This window comes from Lissotriton helveticus, chromosome 3_1 (assembly GCF_964261635.1).
Source record: "Lissotriton helveticus chromosome 3_1, aLisHel1.1, whole genome shotgun sequence".
Lineage (NCBI taxonomy): Eukaryota > Metazoa > Chordata > Amphibia > Caudata > Salamandridae > Lissotriton > Lissotriton helveticus.
In genome coordinates, this window is record NC_136061.1 from 1,421,062,871 (window position 1) to 1,421,089,514 (window position 26,644).

The following is a 26,644-nucleotide window of genomic DNA, read 5'->3' on the forward strand; positions in this document are numbered from 1 at the left end:
TACCACAAGTAATGAATTGTGCAGAAGAACTTTGCCCAGGGGTAGGCCCTCCTCCTCCACCAGTGTGTCATAGGGCATCAGAGCACCATCCTGGTAGAGGTCCCCCAGTGTGTATAGATCAGCCTCCAGCCAGGCAGAGAACTCCGCAGGCAAAGTGGTGGTGCAACCTCTAGGTGTGTCAAGCAGTAGCAACGCTGGCGCATTATGGAATTGTGGATTGGGTGAGGTACAGACTTCGACAGTAGCAACAATACGCGACTCCGAGAAGCAGTGACTCTGGCGGTTTCCCACGAATGCAGGAATGAAAGATGCGGAGTATCACTGAGAGAGTCCAGTTTGGTGTCAGTGTGGCATTATCTGACAGATGGAAACCCGACACCCACCTGGCCACCCATTGGAGCGGGGGCAAGGCAATATTGGTCCATGTTCGATATTGCAAGTCCACCTTGGTCACTAGGTAAATAAAGTTTCAACAATGCCACCCTGTGACGGGAATTACTCCAAATAAACTCTCTCATGGTTCCCGCAAAAGAGCGGAAGAAGGGAGGTGCAACATACAGGGGTAAGTTGGTGAAATAATAGAGTAACTGGGGTAGGACCACCATATTGGAGAAGTGTGGCTCACTGGTTAGAGCGGCAGACTCTGAAGCAGGGATCAGGCCCGGGACCAGGGTTCAAGTCCCGACGCGGCAGGGTCTTGGGCTCAATGTCCGCGGACTCGATAATTCTCGCCTCTGTGCCTACTCTAATCATGGGTCCCACGCTGCAACTCTGGGCAATAGCTTGCTTAATCTCCACAACGGCCCCTACAACACTGGGATGCCTGGCTTCACTTTGGGGGTGCCCAGGAGGGGCATCTCACATGGAGAGCCAGGAAGGGTTCCACAGCGTTATACAGCGCCGGGACGCCCCGTTGGGGCAGCTGTGCGCTTTACAAAATACACTACATATTGAGAAGAGCTATGCGGCCCATTACAGACAGCGAGAGCGTGCGCCAGAGGATATCTGGGACCTGATGGTTGTTGTAGCTCTCACAAGGTTACCATCTAACAAGTCTGTTGGCTGATGGTACACCCTGACTCCTAAATAAGGAAATATGTTGGGTTGCCACAGTATAAGAACTCCACTAAGGACAAAGGTAGGGTTTGGGTATGCAGAGGTAAACGGAAACAAGCACGATTTGGGCCACTCAACCCTCAGACTAGAAAGGGCAGCTAAGCCGTTAAGTACAGAGGGTTAACCATAGTGTCTATTTGAGGATTATAAAATATTGGATCAGAGTCTGGTACACTCCTGAATTGGCTTCATACAGGTTGGTGATGAAAGAACTGATAGCACTATATAGGAACTGCTCCACACCCTGGCTAAAGATCTATAAGGACCTCTGCAGTAGTTTACATAAATGTATCAAAGGGATTTTATTAAAAGACGGGTGAACACATCATAGAAGCATGATTACATAGAAAGGCGAGACAATACAAAGTGTCCTCGTGGCGCAAAGCCTCCTCAACTCCATTTCTCCTAGCAGCTGATTTGGGCTTAAGGCTGGCGGATCATGTTTACACAGGCCTGTGCGTACTGGCGGCCATTTTACGCATTTCTTCGCCTGTCGTTAGGATGGACGCTGACGACGTTCAGGCTACTTCTCTCCAATGTATTTTACTTCTTTCCCAGTCTTCTTTAAGGTGTCCAGTAGTTTGTCCACACTGTGGTCAGACTCAATGCAAACAGTCTTGTTATCCAGATCAATGTTAAACTCCACCCCATCAAGCTTGTTTAGGACCCTGGTGACTGCACTTGAGCAGCCTTCGCATGTCATGTCCACAAAAAACTCCCGCTTCGGCATTTCTCTGTCTCTTTCTCTCCACAGCACACACGGAATCTGTTCTTACGAGCCCGACAGAGTAAATAGAACAACAAACAACTAAAATATGGGCCAACCTTGAAAACCAGGGTGGCAATGTGGCATCTCAGAACAAGTGGATTTATTGGGAGTATGTTGTTACTGAAACCTGGAGAGGTGCTCGGCCGGAGGGTGTAATAGACAGTTTTTTGCCCAAATATGTCTTCCAGAATATGAGCCTTATTTGAATAGGATTGTTCCCCATCAAGCCAAAACAATCTACTTTTATTTCAGGATTGGCACTCTTCCTCTTAATTGACAGCAACAAAGTGGAAAGGGGTAAACGACCAAGTGGAGGAGTATCCTTTCTGCCCTTCGGTTAAAGGAGCTGAGTCCGAGTTCTTCTTATGTTTTTTGCCCAAAATATTTTTTGACCCGTTCTAAGTAGGTTATCCCTATATAACGCCTACTGGGATTCAATCACGCTACTGTGGGGCAACTTATCCTTACACACATGAACAAATAGTGTTTGCTTTCTCGAGATATTTAAATTGGGCCTGGAATTTAAGGAAAAGTTGCCTCATTATTAGCCAGTATATTGTCTAATTCTACTGATGTGGAGCTTGAGATTAACACTCATGTAGCCTCTGTTTTTTTATACAACTCAGTGCTCTCCATTATTAATAACTGTCAATTCTAAACTGATACAGTATCAATGTAATCTCCTTTTAGGCACTCATTTTATAGGTTTTATTATGAATATTTTATCATGTAATACTTCTTAACAGTTATTGATTTTATACTGTTGTCTTATTTAGGTTTAGTTTTTAAATTGCGACTTGTGCTTGAATTGGGTATTGTACATGACATCTAATGATGATTGTCGAATGGTTATGCAGGTCATGGTCACTAATGCAAAATTTGAGTACTGAACTGTTTATTTAAACCATGTTTACCTAATATCTGATTGTGTTTTGAAACAAGCACTACAGTGCTGTGACTTATCGTGGTTTTATTTCTGGATGTGCTATATATGTGAATATATCAATGTACTTTTATGGTTATTTATCTGTAACAGACATGAAGTTATACTACTATAAAGTGAAGCAGAGTGGAGTGGCATAGAGGGGAGTGCTGTAGAGTGGAGTGTTGTGGAGTGTCATGGCATAGAGTGTGTTGGCTTAGAGTGTCAAGGTGTAGAGTGTCAAGGTGTACAGTGGAAAAGCATTGAGTGAAGTGGGGTAGAGTAGAGTGACAAAGAGGGGTATATTGACTACATTTTAGCACCATGTTTGCGTTACAAAAGTGACGCAAAACAATGCTCAATAATTTTTTTACTAATTTGCTTTCCAGCGCTAAACTTGATTAGTGCTGGAAAATCACTTGGAAGTAGCGCAAAGCAGCAAATAGTGCTGCTTTTGCATTACTTAGCACCCTGGGGGTGTACCATGGGTGGTGCTTGGGCGTTCCCATGCAAGCACCCAAGGTTTTTGATGCAAAACGCAATTTACTTAAAAAAGCCTGCAGTCCTGCAGCTGACTGGCAACACTGACCGTGAACAGCGAAGCACCCTGCCGCTCTGCACTATGCCAACGCTGACCTGCTCGGCTGAACCTCTCCTTAGCCCCACTTGGGGCCATCTAGTGCAGTAAGGCAAGGCGGCCGCAAACTGCCGCCAACTGTATCCAGGCAGCCCAATGCGACGAGTGCGGCTGCCAATTAGTGGCGGCTGCTGAGCGCATGCTGGGGGAACCCGCGGAGGTGGCCCAACTAGGTTGGGTGCCGCATGTGGGTTTACCCCAAGCGCTGGACCGAGGCTACCCAGCAGCCCACCTTAGCTCAGAGGTGCCAGTAGAGCCCCTGGAACACCATAAGGCAGCTGATAAGGCAGCTGAAAAAGCAGCTGAGGGCAGCTGAAGACCTGCCGGAGCACCCGCCCATCCACTAACACCCCACATAACTTCACTTGTTGCTACCAGACCAGATAAATACCAGACAAATACCTGCACACACTGCAATTTGGTGTAACCCAATGCAGGGCGTGCAATTTGTGGCCAATGTGGACAGTAACAGCACCCAAATGGTCCTTAACGGGCTCCACCAGCCACTACTACTCTCCAATGTATAGCACTGCACAGCCTACCCTTAAAGCGGGAAAACAGGGAGGCACCAATAGATTGGGAATCCACTACCACCAGCCCCAGTCCCTCCGCCCAGTGGTGGCGACGTCAGCCTATACAACCAATTACCAGTCTAACAAGTCTAAATACTCCCCAAACCAGGGCTCAAGCCCGGAGCCCGGAGCCACCCTCTCCCCCCTCCCCAGCCCAACCAGCAGCCCACAAGCAGGCATAGATGAGGTTGGGGAAAGCTAGAGTGGCCACTTCCACAAGGTCAAGGGTGAAGAGAGGAAAAAAAGAAAAATCATGCCCCACTGCTCAAGCCAGTGCTGGACTAATCACAACAGACTCCTCACCGAATGATTTACTAAGCGGTTTAACTGTACTTACCCAACCAAAAATGTATACAAAGTTCAGCTTCCTCACTGACGCAGGCTCTGTAATCTAATTGAGCAATGCTACCCTCAAAGGGTTGCAGTCCCCTCTGCTTCCTCTATAAACTGAGTTGACCCCATCAACTTCTCAGACGCAAGAGAAGATCTACCCAAGCCCTGAGGAGCAGCCAAGCCTGCCATTTGCCAACAACTCAGTCACAAGAATGCTTACCTCTCCAGCAGGCCCAAGGGCCTCCCCAGAGAACTGTAACAACCACTGCTCCCCTCGCCCCACCTGCCACAGTCAGCTGGGGCTCCTAAAGCCTCATCCCAGCACAGCAGACAAAAATCAGCCCCCTCCCAGTCCTGCAGAGACTCAAAGAACCTCGAGCTCGATCAACTCACAAAAAATTCAAGCAGAAATACACCGAGGTCAAAACAAGCCATGGGCAGCCAACTGCTTTGATTCAGAATTAGAATCAGAACCAGCACTGGAACTGGCCCCTCTGCAGACCACCGCAAAGGGGCAACCTCTGACGAGCTCTCACCCCCAAAGGCAGCCAGCTACTGGGTCTCACACAAGAGAATCACTGCCACAAAAGTACCACACAGTCTAACCAACTAGAATCTGCCTCAGAATGCACTCCAGAATGTGACTTAGAGGTCTCCTCTTTCAGACACAAAAGAAGAACTGCGCCCCATGCCTGACACGCTCAGAGAGGACCCAACAGGCAGAATGAGGCCTGGAAAGCAGTTACAGCCAATTACTGGCATGCAGGGACACCACGCCGGCAACACCACTGCAGCAGGTAGTCAAAATGTATCAACCCCAGATTCTTCACTTCCACAACTTTGGACATCACCACTCCCGCCCAGACCTTCTGAAGAAACAGGGGGATCTGCTGAGGGGGAGGGCAGTTCTATCCTATCTGAACACAAAAGAATGGGAGGAAATGCTCGCTACTTAATCATCTGACCCGCAACAGAGAGCTATCCCAGCCACAGTCCCTCAACTGCGCTCCCCAAGCCCTAGGCAAATGCCTGGGGAGCAGTCCACAGACAAACCTTCGAGGGGGACGCACTCTAAAGAGCAAGTCAGCAGTGCCTGGGCCTCCCTTCTAAAAACGATACAACTGGCTGTCAAGGGGCTCCAATATCTGTCTGAAAAGATGGATATCTAACTTTCACTCTTGAACACTTTGTGCTCTGTTCACCGGCGGCATTGACGAGAAATTGGGGGCCCTCAACGGATTAATTACGAGAGTCCAATGTGAGGCTCAACTCAACTGCAGCTACATAGTTGATAAATTTTCCACCATGCCCTCGATGCAAAACAACCTCCTAAGGGGGACGAGAACCTCAACAATCGGACTCGAAACCAAGCCGCTAAGTGGCAGTGTCATGGCACCAGGACCGCCCGAGGGGCATCAGGCAACTCTGAACAGCGGGACGCTGTGCCACAAAACCAACAGATTGGTCCAGACTCCAAGGAATCTGCAGGGCTGCCAGGGACTCACAAAGACAAGATGACACAGCCCCAAGAAGGATCGCATGACCTGAAACTAAACTCCAGACAGCGACGCCAACGGAGAAGGAAAGGGCGCAATCAGAAAACCACTGAAAAGCCCACAATCTTCTACCCAATCTTTTCCCGTCAACATACACAGCTGCCCACTAAATCTGGCTTAGTCAATACTCACACCAGTGACCCCCTGCCAAATAACCATCTGGACCAAGGAAGCCCCTATTTTCCACAAAACCCTGAACAGGAGTACATGCCAATCAAAAGAGACAATGGAAATGGGAACTTAACCTCATCTCATTATAAGAAGGCCCCCCAGAGCAGCAGCCAACCAAGTCTTGAATGATCGGAACCAAATGGAGGGCCTCTGCCTCGCCTAACTATCTCGGAGCAACACCCTACAGTAATGGATGGGCTCAGACCAGTGTCGCAGGAGGCACCCCTAAAGAGTCCTAAGCCAGAAAAGATTAAAAGCAAGGAGATCGGCAGGGAAGTCCTCAACAGCAAAACTGGGCTACCACGGATGGCTGAACACAACCCAGAAAACCTGCCCTTATCGACCATCCTCATGTCTGGAAGGCACCTTGCAGATCAGAGCGAGAATCAAGCAGCTCTGCTGGAAAAGAATGCACTGCACCACCCTAATCATCCATCAACAGCAGTAAGCTCTGGGTCAATAACACTCGAGATAGACCCAAGGAATATATCTGCAAGTTTGCTGAGTAACAGTTGGGAATCCCAGCCAAAGATAGCATAACAAAGCAGTCGCCAACCTGGCACCTCAGTGCCAGTCAACGACCTTCAACAGAAAACCCCTAAGAAGGGAGATACGCAGATGGTCACTCACACCACTCTCCTTCACCCCATGTTTACATCACGAGGACACCAGGACACCCTGTACAGGGGAACATTTTAAGGCTGCTGCAAGCAATTCCAACTCTCACTGATTTGAGCTCAACTGACTTACTCTTGATTGAATTCATTTGCCCCGCAGACCCTTTAAAACCAGAGACAACTAAGGCCCCATGGAAATCAACAACTGTCACCCAGAAGGTTCTAGCTGAACAGGGCACCATCAAAGCTTGGGGGACAGACATCGCTCCGTACCAGGCGTGTCTGCTGCCTTTTTTGGCCGCCACTTTTAGGCCAGCAGCCATAAACCCCAGGGGAGCCCTATTTCAGTGCTGAGGGGGACGCTAGGCCAATCACCTCAGCGGGAGCCAAATTGAGAATGGACAGACAAAACAGCTCTTGTGCAGCATCTGTCACGCGGAGCATATCGCCTGCCTTCAGGTCAATCACCCGGACAATAACCATCTGCACAGGAAGGCATTGACAACCAACAAAAAACGATCTTAGGGATGGAGCAGATGCCATCCCTCTCAGCTTATGCTTGTGGAATATAAATGGTTTTAGGACTAAAATCAGGGATCCAAATTACCTACAATACCTCAAATTTTTCGACATAATCATGCTGCAGGAAACATGGCTCACACTACCCCTTCATATCCAAGGCTATATGTGTTTCTCCACACCGGCCACAATGAGCAACAAATACGGACACCACTTGGGAGGGCTGGCAATCTACGTCTCTACAACGAGAGTCAATGTCAATGTCAGATATTCTTGTAAAGAGCACATCTCACCGTGAGGTCTCATGGCGCTAGCAACAAAAAGACAGTGATAAAGACAGCAACCTGAAAAGCGAAAGCAGAAATTACTGAGGGAAAAGCCAAGTTTTCAGCTTTTTACGAAAGCAACTGTGGACAATTATGACGAGAGGTGTGATGGTAGTTTATTCCATAGCATAGGGGCAAGACGAGAGACTGAATGGCCACCATTACACGAAGTTCGAATGCGAGGCTGAACAAGGTATGATTTAGAACCAGACCTTAAGGATCTTCCTGGTATATACCATTGACGTTTTTTTGATAGGTAGTATGGGCCAGTGTCATACATTATATTGTGTGTGAGACTTAAGATTTTAAAATGGCCTCTTTGTCGCACCGGAAACCAGTGGAGGGTTTTAAGATTAGGGGCGGAGGGGGATCTAGGGGGAAGATTAAGAATAAGTCTGCAGCGGTATTTTGAAGGATCTGGAGCTTGGAAAGCAAGTCTTCATTTAGAGCCGTAAACAGAGCGTTTCCATAATCAAGACGGCTAATCACAAGACCTTGCACCATAGGTTTTCTCGCTTCAATGGGTAGCCCCTTAAAGATTTTGCAGAGGTTCCGCATAATCCCGTAGCAGACCCCTAAAACCTGATTAACATGGTATTTCATAGTCAGAGAACTGTCGATGGTGATTTCCAGGTTACACACTGCTGACTTAGGAGAGGAATATGTGCCCGATTCCGAGGGCCACCAATCTTGCGCCCAGAGTTCTCAGCTCTCCCAAAAAAGATGATTTCAGTCTTGCTGCCATTTAATTGTAACTTGTTTTGTACTCATTCAGTTGTTTATTTGGATCATACAGTTCTTGTAACGAGATCGCGTGCCGAAGTCATCTGAACCACAGGTGACAAGCAGTTGGGTGTCGTCGGCATATGACACAGTCTCAAATCTGTATGATCTAATGATACTAGCAAGAGGTGTTAGATATAGATTGAACAACATGGGGGCATAGAATGGAGCACTGTGGGACCCCAACTGTAACTTGATGACTACATGAGACTATTGAATCAACGAGAACAATAGTAGAACGGTCTGCCAGATAACTCTCAAACCAGTCTAAGGCCTTCCCTCTGATACCTACCTCCCATAGTCGATTTTTCAATATACTGTGGGAGATGGTATTGAAGGTAGCAGACAGATCCAGGAGTACCAGGATTGCTGATTCTCTCTTTTCCAGTGTGAGCCTGATGTTGTCAATAATCTCAATAACCGCAGTCTCCGTACTGTGGGCGGCCCGAAAGCCCGATGGTGAGGGGTCCAGGAGACTGTGGTACTCTAGATGGGCAGTGAGACGTTTATTAACTAGATGTACCAGTACTTTCCCAAAATAGGGTAGTAGTGTGATGGGACGATAATTAGCTGGTAGATTAGGGTCAGCCAGAGGTTTTTTAAGAATGGACTTGACTTGGGCATGTTTCCATCTCTTCTGAACTTTAGCTTGCTCTAGCGACGTTAAAAATTACTGATGAGATAATAGCAAATAGGGGCATGATCTTAATGCAGGATTGGACTGGAAAAGGGTCTACTGGAGAACCTGATTTAATCTTGATTAAGCCTTCAAATACTTCAGTAGTAGTTATGGGTTCAAATTCCGGTAACAGGGGAACGTCATTTATTTCCGGTGGTGGAGGTGCCATAGACATATTACAAATTGGGTGATTGGAATCTATGTCATAATGAGGGAAAGAGGAATAAATGGATTTAATTTTACTATCGAAAAAGGAGGATACAGAGTCTACCCACTCTTGAGTAGGAGAAAAAGAGGACTGCTCAACCTGAGGGGAAGTGAAATCTTTCAATATTTTGTAGAGTTCCTTGGTAGAGTGAGCGGCACTATTTATTCGCTGAGTTAGGTAGGTCTCTTTAGCCGATTTGATATTTTTTATATAGTTTAGATGAGACTGCCTGTAGTTCCTGCAGTCTTCGCCAGTTTTGGTTTTCCTCCACTGGCGTTCGGCTGTTCTACTGGTTTGTTTATCAATTTTCAGAGCCACCGTGAACCATGGTGCTGCTTTACTTTTTACTTTAACCTTGGTCAACGGGGAAACCTTATCGAATACAGCTAAAATAGAGGTTTCTAAAATGCTAGTAGCCTGTTCCACAGTGTCAGATTGACATATCTGCCATGGTTTTAAAGTAGGCTAAAAAATGAATTCGTTTAAACCAGGGCCGAATCAAAATGCTTCTATTCAGTCCTGATCTCCTATAAGACTTTATAGCCATGCCAAATTTTAAAATATAATGGTCGCTCCATAGTACTGGAAGCAGAGGTTCGATAGTCAGGTTGGAGGAGTTAGAAAATACTAAATCTAACGTATGCCCGGCTAAGAGTGTTGGGCCGACTACCCTCTGCGTCAATCCTAGTGTGTCCATTGCCCCAATTAGGTGGCAAGAGTCCAACAATTGCTCCGCCTGGTAATTAAAATCTCCAATTAGAATAAAATTCTCAGCAGCTAGTAGGTGTGGCACTATGACTTCCAGCAAATGGTTAACAAATTTCGGTTTTGGGCCCAGAGGTCTATAGACTAGGGCTCCTTTCAGAGTCAGAAATTTCAATGTTGAAGATCAATATCTCAAGCATTGTGGAGGAGAATAACTCTAAAACATTAATCTTAAAGGGGGCCTTAGTGGCGACTGCAATACCTCCTCCCCTACTCACTTTCCTATCTAGTCTTGTTAAATGGTATTGAGGGGGGAAGGCTACTGTGACATCAGTAGAGGCCTGGCTGTGAGGCCATGTTTCCGTGAGGAAACAAATGTCAGGCTTTTCAGCCTTCAAGAGGTTCCAAAATTCAAGTGCATGTTTAGGTATACACCTGGCATTAAGATATAAAGCCGTAAGTGATTTAGTAACTGCTTTTAAATCGATAGCACCTGTATCAGTTGTATCGTGCATTGATGCCTTTATCTTTTTGCCATTGGGGGCAATGGGCTCAAAACTATTGGAGGGCTCAATAGCATGAGGTGGCTTTACTTGGTTTTGTGGACTCAATGGGTTCAAAGATTGCAACTCCTCACTTGAGTAACGCAGCATAATATTAAATGAGCTACTGATCAATATGGAGTAAATTAGGCAGGGGATCTGGCGGTGGTCAGGCGAGGACGGGCGCTGACGGGCTTGCCTTTAGCGCACCGCCGGCGCGTCACTGCGCGCATCCGCGCCCTGCTCAGTTTTAAATAGCGGGAGGGGGCAGGGTCAAATGCTGTGATGCTGCTCACCGGGAAGCGTGTCAATATCAGGAGAAGTGGAGTTGAAGAAAGCCTAAGTCCCTCCGCTCAATCGGCACAAGCCGCGGCGGACAGGGGACGGGCTGTTCTCATGTGCAAAATGCAATAAAAGTAAGTAAAATCAAACAGTTAAAAGTAAACAAAAAGTACACAGTTAAAAAGTTGCAGAGCAAAACACTAGCACGAGCCACTAACAATCACCGTCCTTAGGACTGCAAATTCTCAGCGGCTCTGGTCAGCCCCCTTGCACCGGCTACCTTCGCAGTGAAGATTGTCCTCCCTCTCCACAGAGCGCAAGACGAGGTGGTCACAGTCAACACCTATGTCAATCCAAAACGGAAAGTCAAACACTCAGAGAACTTAATAGCCAAAGTATCCAGTTTCATAACTGAAATGGAAACCCCATATTTCATCATAACCCGGGACATAAATCAATATCTCCTTGGCACATCAGGGGATGACCGCCATCCTCACTTCATTCTGTAACATTCTGCCACAATGCTCTCCACTAACAGCAAGCAAGAGCCCAAAAGAAATCATATCCTGGAAGACCTAGAAAATCTAAACCTCAGGGCTGGCAGATTCCCTGATGATTCTCCCCCGTTCCCTCACATTACACTAACTCATCAAGCTCAATTTTAGATTACATGTCCGCAAGCCTCTCACTGTTCCCCTTTATCCATGGGTTCAGGATGGGGGACAAGGGGGACAGTGACCATCGTCCACAGGAAATCCTTCTGTCAGCCACAGCAACCATCACCATCAAACAAGAACTAGCCTTGAAGCCTACCTACACCTCAACTGTAAGAAGGATCAAATGTGCAGCAACAACCATGGAGTCTCTGTCAAAAACAGCAACTGAGCTTTTTCAATCAACAGTAACAGGCACAACTGACTGAATAGAACACTTGGAACACTTTACTGCAAAGCTCTTAAGCCTCCGGGGCACAACACTGCAGAAAGCAGACTCTTGCTGGATAACCGGCCAAGGAAATAAGATCCCCAAAGCTCAAAGGGACCAACTAAAAAAACACTGAATTGATCAATAAACTGCACCCTAAGGTGCCTGAGGAAACATCCAAGAGACTTAAGCGCTCGCACACTTTTGCAAGACCGACGGAGGCTTTTCAAGAAACTGAACTGGGCAATCAAGAAAGAGCAAGAAGACAACATCTGGGCACAGCTGCTTCATGATGCTAACCATAAAGACAGTGCCCGATTCTGGAAAAGGGTGAATGCCATAATCCGCCCACACCATGAGGCAATTTCGTCCCACATTTAAGAGGAAATATGGCTGAGATTTCTATCTGAGCACTTCAATAGCGGTGCCAGGGACAACTGCTCAATGGACCTAAATGGATGGATGCCATGTGATTACCCAAGAGCAGTCCCTGAGGCGGGGCTGGCGCTGAGAATGCCTGATCCAGTAAAATTATCAGGGAGCAAGCCAGGCGACCCACCCCCATCGGCAATCAAGAAGCAAATCGCAAAAGGGAGAAGAGAGGGGGCTCCGGGCCCAAATGGAATACCAACGGCCCTGTTTAAACACAAACCGGCTACCTCCTGCAATCTCTATTTTTGGAAATCCGGTCATAAGGCAGAATACCCAAATTATGGAAAGGCTCAACGATTACGCTTATTTACAAGAGCGGCGACATGGCCCTGCCTAGCAACTATTGCCTATTGGCCCTGATTGACAACGAGGCAAAGTATTTTGCAGGCACCATCCTGGAGGATCTCATAGCGTGGGCAGACGCCAACAAAAGAATCCCGCCAAACCAGATCGGTTTCTGCAAAATGACTGGTACGACAACAAACATCCTCGCACTCTCACTTCTTATTGATGCGACCAAAACAGCCAACCTGCAACTACATCTATGCTTCATTGGCTTTAGATCGTCTTTCAATAACTTCAAGAGGGGGAAACTTTGGGGGAAGCTGGCACACTGGGGAATCCCTAGGGACATCTTGGACATCCTGCTGCTTCTACATACTGACACCTGGGTCCAGGTAAAACTTAGAGGGGGAACTCATCTCTCTAGAAAAGTCCCTACAACCAAAGGTCTGAAGCAGGGCTGTGTGCTTGCACCTACTCTGTTCAACCTCTATATGGCTGACCTCCCTCAAGCTCTTAGCATCAGCAATGCACACACACCCAGACTCAGTGAAAAACCTCTGACAAACCTTATGTATGATGATGACGTGGTGCTGCTCAGCCATACATATATCGTCCTCCAACATCTACTTGATGTAATGCAGAAATATGCAGCAGAAAACATTCTAAAAATTAATTTCAAGAAAACTCAGACTATGACGGTTAACAACAGAAGGCAAAAGAGGTGGCACCTGGAGGTGCTTTTATTGAACCCTCCACTGATTACAAATACCTAGGTGTCATCATTGACAATGAAGGGTCCTTTCTGCGTCAGAAAAAAGAAATCAGAAGTAGAGGCCTCGTCATAGCAATAACGTTAAAAAACCTGTCTCCAAACTGATGGGGACCTCACTATGTCCCCTCCTGAAGATAGCACAGGCCAAGATATTCCCCACGCTAACCAACGGCAGCAATGCGGGGGAGAGATGCAAAGCAACTGGACAGCTCCCTGGTAATGGCGTACAGAACCATGTTCAGCCTCCCAAAATATACTTCACCAGATCAGATAAGCCTAGAGTTCGGCTTAGTGAAACAGTCGCTGGCAAGGCATGGCACCTACATCATCTGCCCGAACAAGATAAGACTCTCTGTCCCAAACACTCTAAGTCAGCTGATATGGCAAGAACTCCTGCATAGCGATACCTCTCCGGGCAGACAATACTTACAAGATTTATTTGAAATCACAAGGCTCACTAATCTCTAGAACACTCAGCTACAACACACATCCTTAAAAAACTGATCTAGAAGTAAGTAAAACAAATCTCTCCTGGAAGACAAGGCTCTGTTCTCAGCCAGGTCTCATGCCTGGATAACCCTGAACTCTTACAAATCATCTGCATCCCAAAAATACTTTAATCAGGGATATCCCAAAACTCTCAAGATAAGGTTTTTAAAGCATTGCCTGGGCATCCTACCGTGCGCCGAACACCTTCCACCATGGCAAAGGGCACGCGCACAAAGCATTTGCAGTCTGTGCGACACAGGCCCAGGAGACATTCTGCACTTAATCTGCACATGCACAGCACTGCAGCAGGAGAGGATACAGCTGCTAAAGTTCCCATTCAAGCAGTCAAGGATCCACACAATGCGGCAAGCGGTGCTGACATGTTTCGATCCAGGGGCCACACAACTGAACTGCAGAGTGGACACATTTTTCACACTAGCGGAACAAAAAATGAATCAACATCATAGGAGCGCACAAAGGACTCCAGTTTAAGCGAACAATGAAGAATCCAATATGTCAACCGGAAGCTGCTTCCATAAAGTTAAATTTAACAACTTAAAAAAGAGCCTATCAAGATGGGAAATTCTTTCCTGCAGCTCAGCCATCAGGAGCCTCTCCCTGACATGAACGCACTTTTGCACTTTGCCCTGTGACTGTCTGGCACTATTGCTTTACACAATAGATGACCACCATAGGCCTTACTAACCATTATCATCACAGCCAGGTCGAACTGTAGTGCAAACTTCTCAGGGCCCCTGTTTTTTATTGTTTTTACTGTCACTTTTTTTGCACTTATCAAACGGATTTATCTGTCTTGTAGTATATTTGTATGTTTTTATTGCACAGGACTTTTATCATGTGTATTAATGTTTTACTGCTGAACCATAATGACTTTATCCTGACAGCATACAAGTGTGCAATGTTTTTTAATAACTAGACATAATAGATGTAAACCTGAAACCTATTTACTTAAAAAAGTAGACAAGGTTTTGCAGTAAAAAACTCCGCCCATTTCAGATAGTTGCAATCATAAAGAGATGCTTTTATTTCTCCTTTCTTTTTCAACTTTGCATGCGTACTGCATTGTGCAGCAATGACAATCTGGTAAATCTGGCCCAGAGTGATGTGTCATTGAGTGGAGTGGTGTAGAGTGGGGTGGTGTGTTGTAGAGTGGAGGGGCGTAAAGTGCAGTGGTGTGTCATTGAGTAGAGTGGAGTGGCCTGTCATACAGTGGCATGTTGTAGAATGTCTTAGAGTGGAGGGGCTTAAACAGAAAATAAATAATAAAACAAGCAGCATCTCCCGCACTTGTTTTCAGTTTAGACCCTGGGTGGGGCAGGTCCCAGGGACAGATTAATATATTAAAATAAGTAGGGGGCGCAAGGGACTCCCCTCCAAGAACTTCTTTTAGCCCTGAGGCCCACCACCTCCCTGGGACTTTATCATTTGGGAGGGAGCCAAGCAGTCCCCCCTGCATTGGGTCATTGAGCCCCAGGGACCACCACCTCCCCGGGGCTTTAGAAAAATAGTGGAGGGGTCCATGCGGACCTCTACTGGGACTTTAAAGTGCCCTGGGGAACACCACCTCACTGGGCTAAACCACTAAAGATGCCAGGTGCCGCATGGATCCCCCAGGACCCGGAGACCACAACCTCCCTGTGCTAAATGGAAATTAATATTTAAAACTGGGAGGGCGCGTCCCCCCTCCTGGGCCCTATGAGGCCCCGGGGACCACCACCTCCCTGTGGCTGGCCTGTGCATACTAAGGAAGGGTGACCAATTCTTGAGGCATTAATGGCCCTGAGGCGCCACCTCCCAGGGCCGGCTCCTACTATCTCCTGAGGTGCCCACTCTCTAAAGATCAGGGGCGGCTGGTGACATTTGAAACTGGTGGGGTGTAAAAGTTCTGGATGAGTGGCTGGTGGCGAGTAAGCATAGCGAGCGCGCCTCAGTGTCATAAAGAGGGTTCAGGGGAGTTCTCCCCCTGGGAATTTTGTTTAAAAAAGAATGGGCAAACAGTGCATTTTCAAGCAAATTTGAGAAAGCAAGAAGGTTACTAAAGCAATTTTGAAAGTGTAGTTATGCAGTGGTATCAGTTTGTGAATGTGACATGAAGTACCACATAATCCATCGTATGCTGCATAATCGTCAGATTTGAACAAAAAACAAATTTGTTTCTATCTCAAACAGATCAAAAGTTACGAAAAAATGGCAGCATGTGTTTGTTCTTTTGCAGCCGAAGGCACGTCTCAAAGGTTGACTTGTCATCTTTCAGCTGCTTATTACAGTATGTGGGTGGTGGTAAACTGGTACTAATAAAGCGAAAGCTTTCCCCAGGCAGTTACCATATGTAAAGACCCTGAGTTCAAACACACTGCACTTCAAAAATTAAATGAAAACACTGCCTGCTTTCCTGCAATGAGCAGATAAAACCAGTGACACTAGCACCTTTCTCAGGGCCATGATCCTGCTATCTACCTGCACCCCTTCACCCCCACTCCTGTGATATGTATATGTATTACACTACTCCATGATATGGCTACTGGCTCTTTTTTAATCTCTTCCTACGCATATGCCTTGGAGTGCTCACAGACTGCATCAAACCTCTCGAAAAACTCATCGAACATGCACTTAAAAGCGCTGTATCTGTTAATGACATTTGATTCACTGTAAAAAGTAGCATGAAAGAAAGCATTTATGACACACCAGACAGGCTACGAAAGAGAGGGGCTAAATAGATATGTTTATCTATGTCATGCATAAGTTTTCTGTCAGTATTTTCAACAAGTTATGTATTCGATTCCTGATACTGTATGCAGCACTCCAGTATCCCGAGCCTAGGCAATTTTCAGAGGCACTTCTGAAAGCTGGGTTAGTTACAATATTCATGAACCGAACCCTTTGCATCGGTGTTATACAGTTGCCAAGTTTCCCGGTTCCAAGTGTAATTCGGTAGTCCAGTCCTGGTCTTTCCTTAGAATTCTCGGGCTGGCAGCCCTAGATTTGCACTGGGTTAGGATTAAATAATACTACAAGACCCTGAATTATAAAATGAAACTGAGAGTGACCTTACCAACCAGACATGACTGCTATGAAATGGGTTCTTTTTACGGTCTTTTGCACTAGAAAATAGGCAGAACCCTCCTAAAAGCAAATATACCAGATGACTATCACCGAGGGCTCAATGATTTTGGTCTTTTTTTTACACAGCATTGTATTGAGTTGAAGTGAGTCAGAAATTTAATACACAAAATACATTTGATTTTCACCATCTGGCACTGAAGACCTGTTAGAACTGGGATTTCTGGTTGGCTAAGGCTTGCGCCAAAGCCAGGCAGAAACCACCATTCTAGTCAGGGCAAGGGAGTCCCACGGCAAGATAACCCCTGCTCACCCCCTTGGTAGCTTGGCACGAGCAGACAGGCTTATCCCGGAGGCGATGTGTAAAGCATTTGCGCACGCACACAGCAACAACATCCCAGGCACACTACAAAAGGAACTCCACACAAGGTTATTTAAAAATAACTTTTGTATTGTCAAAACACATCAGATAGTAATCACACAATATACATTGTGCCAACTGGCACGGGCAATATTCACAAGGGATTATTTACACCAGGACAGGGCCACGTGGGCCACTGTCAGAATCAGCACTTAGTAGAACTAGCACTTAGAATAACTGTAACATAAACTGACAATTATAGAACACCACCAGTAGCCACTGGTAAAGGTAGGTACACACTACGCAATACTAATAACCATAGGCCTATATCACGCAGGGACACAAACTCACTAGTATAACACACTAGGCAAAGTAAACTTCTAAGCATGAGCCCCTTTAGAAGTATAACACAAGCATAAAGGCAAAGCACATTACGCAGAAATCACATTTAGGTCTAACCAGTAGAACTACAGTAGGCAATCTCTCACTAGTCTAAACACATTAGACTCTGCCTCCTAAGAATAAATCACATTTAGGGACGTAACTCAGAGAGTGAAAACATCTCAATAGCGTAAACCTACATAGGTAAAACAACCTCATAATCATAAACACAAAGGTTTAGAGGTATCAGATACATGGTGCACCAAACATACTATAAACAATACATTTCCTAGCACCACATCACTCTAGCCCATAAATCACATTAGGCAATTATCATCACAAACATAGTGGAAAATCACATTGCGCAAAAATCACATTAGGCAATTATCATCACAAACATAGTGGAAAATCACATCGCGCAAAAATCACATTAGGGCCTTGCGCCCTATCCACATACCAGCCCCCCTGGCCAACTGGCCATCTCAAGAAGGGGCTAAAATGCCCTGTGTCCAGAATGTCAGGGCGCACTGCCATCGCAGCGCCAGTCAGGGGTGTGCCACCGGCGCAAACCTAAACATTGCAGCTGCCCACTACTTGCTGGGCAGCTGAGAACAATAACAGGGCCTAAACGTTGCAGCTGGCACTAAGTGCTGCGCAGCTGTAGAAGGTCTGGCACCTCTGTGCCACTTCTGTCCCTCTCAGGGACTCTCTCTCCCTTGGCGCCTAAACGGTGCAGCTTCCCACTAATTGCTGGGCAGGTGGGAATCTTCAAATGGGGCAGGGGCTCTCAATAGCCCTTCAAACAAACTGCACCCCAGCTGGAGCCCTCTAGGCTCTAGAACAAGGCAGGCCTCATGGAGCGCACTGGCCCCTCAATGATAAGCATTGGCCCCTCTGGGCCCCGGTAACTGGGTATGGCCGGACGTTTGAGCCACGGGGCTCTGAAGAACAATCTCTGCCCCTGGGCCACTCCCGCCCCTTTAAGAAATAAATGCCCCCCGGGAGCATACAACTGGCCCCTAGAACAACTCTGCGCCATAGCAGACAAGAACTGGCGCGTAAACTGGGGTGACACGGACCCCGGAGGACCCCTCTGGGCCCTTTAAGTAAATATGTTCCAACATTGGAGCCATATGGGCTCTAGAAATACACGCATGGCCCCTTAACTAATTTGGGCCCAGTATAGGGAGCGTGCTGGCACTTTAAGTAAATATGGCCGAGCTAGAGCCACACAGGCTCAGTAATAACGTTGGGGCGGCCCACTGCCATCTGGGGCCGCCCTAAATGCACCACCGTCCCTAGGCCGTACTTCGGCCAAAACACCCGAGCCCCACTCACCGGTCCTGTGCAGGCGGGGACTCCTCTCAGCGCTTCACTCGGCAGTGGCAGCGGGCGGGGCTCTCTCACTCCTGAGAGCCTCGCAGAGATCCGCTGCACCGCGCTCCACCGGGAACTCCTCAGATGCTGCAGGGCTCCCTCCACTTACGGGAGCCCTGCCGACCAGCCTCCATGATCCTTCGTCCTCCGGCTGTCCTCGGCGATGGTGGTTGAAGCGTGGCCCAATCCCAGCGCGGCTCAATAGGACGAGCCCCCGGGTGACGAAGCACCACTTCCGGCGCTGCCCAATACATGCGCGGCTCACTAGAGGAGCCCCTCCTGACGCGGCAGCTCTTCCAGGTATCAGCCAATCAGAGCGCAGCTCCACAAGACAAGCCCCCAACAGCGGCCCAATCACAGCGCGGCCCCTTCTGTTTTTCATCCGCGGTCCCGGGCTGAGGACAGCGAGGTTCTCTGGTGATTCTAGGCCTCGGGCAGCGGCAATGATATGCAGCATGGGCTAATTTATGGCGCAGGTCGCTGACAGACTGCCCACGATGCCACAAGATCTTTTAGGGTGATTATTCACGGAGGGAGGCACAACGATCCCCCGATCACCAGCATTTATGTGCCGATGAGCACACCGATCCTTCTCCACGGCAGGCAGTTGCAACAAGCACAAAGGGGGGGGATCACCAAGGGACGTTTTCAGGCAATAAAAACAAAGCGCTCACGAGGCGCTGGGGCACAGAATCCACCAGAGGCCCCAGAAGTGACCCCTACAGCAAGAAGGGTCCCAGCAACGAGGTCCAAAAAAGGTCCTAACCGCAAAGTCCATCAGGTATCCAGAGGCTGGGCAGGGCCCAGGGAGGCAAGCCTTTCTCTGGGCCCCAGCAGCAGCACGCCCCTGGTTGATTCAAGTAGGAAACAAGAACACTTTCATGGGGTCACAGCCCCCTTTTTATACAGCAAAATCCTTTGTCTGTGGCTACAGGGTGAAGGGAAAACCAGATGCAACTGGTTTTGGAGCACAGTGTTGTGCTCAGCCCCTCTTCCCATTTACTAGTCAGGCTAGGGTCATCAGTCGCACCACAGGGGGCAAAGCCAGCATTGTGTGGGGAAAGCCCAGCCCTATTCAGGACCCAGGTGTACTCCTCTCTCACATCAATCATGCAGATCTGCCATTCACCACCGGGGCAGACTCATCCTGACTTCTGGAGCCAGGCACACCAGCCAGCTCCAGCCAATCACAAGCCTGCACATTCACTGCACAAACACACCAACTTCTAGAAGTGGTACTTCCACACTAGACACAATCATGCCGCATACATCATTGCGCAGCATTCAATCTCACGAGTTCGCACATACCAAACTCGACCCTGCACTCCCCACACATCAGGAACTACCATGGTCACACATATTCCCCATCCATTCCTATGGGAGGGCAGGCCACTCACCACACATACACAGAGAGCTCACGCACTTTACACTGTCCCACAGTGAAAAAGTGCGCAGAGGCCTAAAATCACCAATACCAGGTTACAGAAATAGGCTAGGAAAAAGCAAAAAGTTTCGGGGTGAACCTGCCAAAAGGGCCAGGTCCAACAAGACCCGACACAGTATTCTGCAAACCTTGCTTACATGTGATTCACAGGCCGCATTTCTCGCTCCACTCCCTGCCAAGGCAACACTCGGGGTGCAGTAGCTTTGCTCACCAAGGATGCTATACACAGCACAGCAGTATATACAGTACTGCATATTGTGCACAAAGAAGAGTGCTGTGTTCCCGACACATACAAACGGGTCAGAACATGGGAGCCCAACCTGTGATGGAAGAAAACAATCCTTGCACCACACCTGTTGTACACCTTTAACAATACCTAAAAGTTCAGAAATAAACGGTGTATTTCTAAACTTCTAGGTATTGTTAAAGGTGATGGTAGCATAGATTTATTACTATAAACCTATGTTACCATCTTCGCCAGACAGCTCCCGATTGTTTTCTTTGCAATAGTAGTCCCAGCCATGAGCACAACTGGACTCAGAATACCAGAATGCTACGCAAAACCTCAGAGCTGGTAACTTCTCCCACTGGCAAAAGGATCTTTGATGCAACGATTAAAAATATGTTATCGGCTGACCCACAAGTTTAATAATGCTGCTCTCTCTGCCTATCAGAAGGAAGCTGAATTTTAAACTGTAGTGAACTTTCAATGCTCCGTTGCTTATCGAATCTATGCAGTTGCCTGGACATTCTCAAGTGGCCAATAAAAGCCATGCTTTTGAACACAGCTCCGTTTCTTCATTGTGGCCCCCTTCACCCTGCTTACACCTCAAATCAACTGTGGGGTGCCTAATTTTAAGAAATATCAGTGCGTAATTTATTGAGGAACTTGCATGTGGTGGAACCGGCCATGATTTATTTTTCATCATAATTTGGCCCAGAGCAAGAGAGAGAAAAAGTGAGTCAAGAATGCGAAAACAATGACCAATGTTCATAGCAGAAATAGAGATGAACTAGCATTAGTGAGATCAGTAGAGAAGACATAGGGAAGTGGAAGAAAAGAGGCATGGGGTGAAATCAAAGGTACATGGCCAACGTATATTCCAAGCACTCGGCAGCAACAACTTTGCTCTCCAAAGAAACCTACACTTGTACCCCATACAAATTATGTACTGAATGCCCCCAGGATTAAGAGTATTTCACCTTGTCCTAGAAGGGCAGTCAGCAACGCAGCAGCGGCCCAGTCCTCCGGACACATGGCAATAAAATTACTTTTTACAGACAGGCAGCAGGGCTCAAAGGACTCTGAAAGGAGCAGAGGGAACGTTTTGAAGTTTCTTCCGTTCTCATTGCACTTTGGCAACTACTAGTACGGTGACCTTCTGATGTGACAAGCGGCACTAGTTCTCAGTGGCTCCAGCTCATACCTCGAGATTAAAATCCATCTTCACAGTACGTCCTTTCTTAAACAGTGACACTCAACGAATAACCGTGTCAAATTAGTTTGTGCAGTTCGTGATAAGTTAACTGACTTTATTTTCAAAATTATAGATTCAAATGTAGTATTGAAACATAAATCAAAAATATACTAACCTATGCTTCCTCGTCCTTTGCTCCTGTTTCTTCTAGAATGGAGTCGGCGCGAGTCCTCCGGAGAGCATCTGTAAACTCTCCTCCACGATTCGGGAGTCCGAATCTGGGGAAAGGAGCTGGTGGAATGTTCTAGAGAGGCACACTCCACCGTATCAGAATAATTGTCGTCACCACCTGAAAATGGCCAATCACTGCATGGCTTCACATGAAGTCATGCAGTGATTGGCCATACATAAGTGCGGCTGCGGCAGTCCCACCACCCTGCGGCGCAGCACCCAATAAATGGATTGCCTCATTTTGCCTGCCCTTCTACGCGGTGGACCAGCCAATCCTGGTGCTGCATGCAGCGCCAGGATTGGCTAGGTGGGCACAGTTACTCTTCGCCCATAATGAGACCCGGGGTCTGCGACCCTGGCGCTGCTGTATGAAGCAACCCCCCTTGGGTCCCTGACTCCCTCTAATGGGAAGATTGTTACGCGCATGTTCGGGCTGGTCCTAGCCCAAAAATGCACATGCGCACTGTCTCTACTGCTGCAGGCAGCTGAGTCTGGACTGTCACTCAGCTGCTGCAGCCCAGCCCCTGCCCCACCCCCTGGCTTCAGCAGAGCATTTTCAGTTGGGCATGTCCCGGTGTCCCGGTACTACTAGTACCGGGACACGCGTATAATAATTTATTCAGCGAGATTGCGCTTGAGTGACGGTGCGTCCATGTAGCTTAGTGGGGCTTTGAGGTGTCAAACTGCTCCTGCTTGCTGAGCAGAGTTTTCATCTGTTTCCCTGCGCACCGTCCATGAGGGCAGGGAAACAGATGAAAGATTGGTCCCGCAAGCACGGTGCTATATATTTAGTAGCTCCCTGCATGTGGGAACAACGTCAACTGCCACAGGAGGCGGGATTCTGAAACGGACCACAGAGAGCTTTGAGGCTCCCCCTATGGTTCCCAACGTAGTACACTGGATGCCCTGGGTAGTGACAGAGCACCCAGGTAGATGTTGCTGTGTCCTGGGGGATGGGGTCTCTGGGGCCGAAAAGGGCCTGGGGAGGGGGGCACATGGCCCCACCCCCTTGCAGTAAAGGGAAAACAAAGGATAGAACAATTAGTAGAATAGGCAAAACAGAGCAGAAGAGGGCAAAACAGAGGGCAAAAAATTAGCAGAAAAGGTAAAACAGAGGGCAGAAACATGAGCAGAAAAGGCAAAACAGAAGGCAGACAAATTAGCAGAAAAGGCAAAATGGAGGGAAGAAAAACAAGCAGAAAAGGCAAAAACAGATGCCCTGAACATCATGTACAAGGAGCGTTTCGCACTATGTACAAATGTCATCTCTATCTTCATCCACGGGGCGACGGGGCTATCTATACGCACATCTCAAGGCTGCTTTCTATTTTAAAATATGAGAATCCAAATAGCTTTACAGAGACACTGACGCTGACACCAAGGGTGCTTGCATGCTGAGAAATCCCCAAGCAGTGGTCTAATGGGAAACATCCATTACAACACAGTCATTACAATGACCTAACTTTACAACGCAGCTGTTACAATGCAACTGCCTCTACATCCAATGGCATTACAAAATATGCCATTACAACACATCTCACCACAACGCGTGCCATTACAATGCATACCATTACAATGCATGCCATTACAATGCTTTATAAGGTAAGTAATGTAGATTTTTTTAGTATTAGGGTGGGTATGGGTATTGGGGTACATGGAAATAGTAATTTTTAACCCTACACTGTCTAACACTTTCCCTACTGTTGCACTCACTGGGGTGGGAATAGTAATTTTTACCCCTACACTATCCAACACTTACCCTACTGTTGCACTCACTGAAGTGGGAATAGTAATTCTTACACCTACACTATCCAAAACGTACCCTACTGTTGCCCTAAAAGTATTATACGTTGTAATGGTGTGCATTGTAATGGTATGGGTTGTAATGGTAGTGTTGAAAAATGCATTGTAATGGCATGCGTTGTAAAATTATGCAATGTAATGGTAGTTGTGATGTAAAGACTGCATTGTAAAAGCATGCGTTGTAATTGCATGCATTGTAACAGGATATATTCGGCCTGAAATCTCGTGAAGGGGGTGTCCAGTTTGTAACCAAGGAGGGGTCCTTCATTCTCTCCCACCAGGTAATGGGTTGGAGCATCCGTTGCGGAATCTTGGCTCTACACCTACACACACTTTTGGTACACTTAGAGTGGGGTTCACATAGTAGGAGTACTTTCAATTACTGCCTTGTTTTATATGCCAGAACTATATCTACTATTCACAATGTTGGTGCTTGAAGTCACTTTTATATGCTTCTGTCTATTAATCATTGCAGCACATGTATTCTATACAAGAATAACGTTGGTTCAATAAATATATTGAAAGTGTCTCACTGTGTATTCTCTGTATATTTTTCTGAGGATAAGTGAGCACAAGTGAATAAGCGAAAGGTTCTGTACTGTTTCCACGATCCCTGAGGGGACAGAGTTGTCATGTTCAGTGGTTGTCAGAAACCAGTCACTCCCTGGTAGGTCAGAGGGGCTTAAAGTAGCACAGTGAGCTGGCTGGTCTATAGGCTAACATATCCTGCGGGGTGTCCAGTCTTGGCACCAAGCACCTAGTTTATGTTGTCCAAACAATGTGCAAATCCTACGGTTTAGAAGGAACTACATGACAAGTCCATGGTTCTCCCTTTAAATGACTGCAGCTATACAAATGTGTGAAATCATCTGAAGCTCCACTCATTTGACCCCACCCTGTCTACCTTAGTATTATGCGGTGTACTTCCCGCCGTTTGCCAGGATGATAGACATCTTACCAAAAGGCCCCCCAGCGCTAATAACGCCAATTCTGGTAACGCGCACTTGATGCTGAGGAATATGAGGCCATCTTCACCAAACAAAGAAGCACTTACTTCATATAGTTAAGAGGAAGGACCCTTGTTTGGTGGAGATTTACCTCATTGTACTCTTGTCATCTTCCCTATAGAAAGTTTCATTTGTTATCACAAATTTCTGGATAAAGACACATGAGGAATAATCACATTGACAAAATTCACACAAGGTCACTGGTGAAATTTCCTCTTTCTTTAGTATGCAGCTGTAGTGTACAATTCACATTGGACATTTATCCAAGGTGGTACCACTTAGTAATTAACCAGGAGAAAGCACTGCACTTGGGTAGATATTTTGTGCAAAACCGTGGACTCCTTTTGGATAAAGGGGCAGGTACGGTTCTGTTGTGGCCCAGTGACTGACACATCTACTGATACACCCAGACAGACACTTAGGGCCAGATGTAGGAGGCCATTTACCGACCGGTAACGGCCGATTTTGGCCGTTACCGACCGGTAAATGGGTATTTGTGATGTAGGGGGCCAATTTTACCGATTCGGTAAAATTACCGAATCGGTAAATTTACCGAATCGGTAAAATACAGAATCAGTATTTTTACCGATTCTGTAACTGCCAGATGTAGGTGGGACTCTTCTGAGTCCCAAAGGCCTTACAGATTCTGTATTTTACCACCCAATCCAATTGGGTGGTAAAATACCGAATCCAGGTGTGCATGCACATGTGTGCATGCACACCTATGCCATGTGACAAACAGACGTGCCCTTAGGGCATGTCTGTGTGCCACATGGCACACATGCCTGTATTTGGGGTACTAGAGGGTGTCAAAGTGACACCCCCTGCACCCTTGCAGGATTCGGTATTTACCGATTCTGTAATTACAGAATCGGTATTTCCCATTGATTCCTATGGGCTTCAAAGCCCATGGGCTTCAAAGCCCATAGGAATCAATGGGAAATACCGATTCTGTAATTACAGAATCGGTAAATACCGATTTTTACAGAATCGGTATTTCAAATACCGATTTTACCTACATCTCCCACCTTCTATTTTACCGATTCATAAATACCGAATCGGTAAAATTCGGTATTTATGAGTCGGTAAAATAGAATTACCTACATCTGGCCCCTAGAGACTGTCACTTCTCACCTGTTTTCAACAGGAGCGATAGGAAGATAATGTAGCAAGGTCCCAACTTACTCCCACCACCAAGACTGACCAACAAGGTCAAAGCCAGTCAGGGTGAAATGGGGAAGAGGGGGAGGACAGAGAAAAAACACAGGTCCCACGGAGTCAGTGCAGGAAGGTGTGTGGTGCCCAGGGAGTCTCTATGTGTCTCCTATGTATAAAGAGGAGAACAGGGACATAATAATAATAATCCACATTTGTATAGCGCACAATCACCCGTTAGGGTCTCTAGGCGCTGGGGGCCGTCGGGAAGATTAAGCAAGCTATTGCCCAGAGGCGCATGGTGCTGGGCTAACCTGCCGCCGGAGCTGGGGATCGAACCCTGATCCCCAGATTCCAGCGTCAGTCGCCCCGGCCGCGGCGCCACACCTCTCCCTTAATCATCAATTGATGTGTCAGTCCCTTTATGAAATAAAAAAAGTGCTAATGGGAATTCACATATTTCTATATATATGTGTAGAAGTACCTATAACAATTCCCTCTTCTGTAACTTAAGTATGTGACTGCACACTCAGGAGTGGTATACAATCTATGAAATAGAGAGAGTATAGGTTTGAGGAACAAAACAGATTGTCTATAATACCATTACTACATATATAAATGAATGTAAGTACAAGCCCAACTAAAAGCTTTCTGTAACAGGCACTAATATAAGGCCCAAAATGCTGAAATTCCAAAGCCTGGAAGTGTATATACAATGGCTTCTTGTATATCAGATCAAGTAAAATA

The 26,644-nt window shown here is 46.9% G+C and overlaps 1 protein-coding gene across 1 annotated transcript; it reads right to left on the reverse strand.

Moving 5' to 3' along the window:
- Window positions 1–1,399: 1,399 nt before the first annotated feature.
- Window positions 1,400–1,915, reverse strand: LOC144824993 (copper transport protein ATOX1-like). The gene has a single exon (XM_078683914.1). It carries the CDS (start codon window positions 1,844–1,846, stop codon window positions 1,640–1,642), a length of 207 nt encoding a protein of 68 aa, XP_078540040.1. The 5' UTR covers window positions 1,847–1,915; the 3' UTR covers window positions 1,400–1,639.
- Between the last annotated feature and the right edge of the window lie 24,729 nt (window positions 1,916–26,644).

Excerpts from the sequence above, each read along its gene's own strand:
- LOC144824993 (XM_078683914.1), bottom strand. The coding sequence starts at position 1,846 with ATGCCGAAGCGGGAGTTTTTTGTGGACATGACATGCGAAGGCTGCTCA.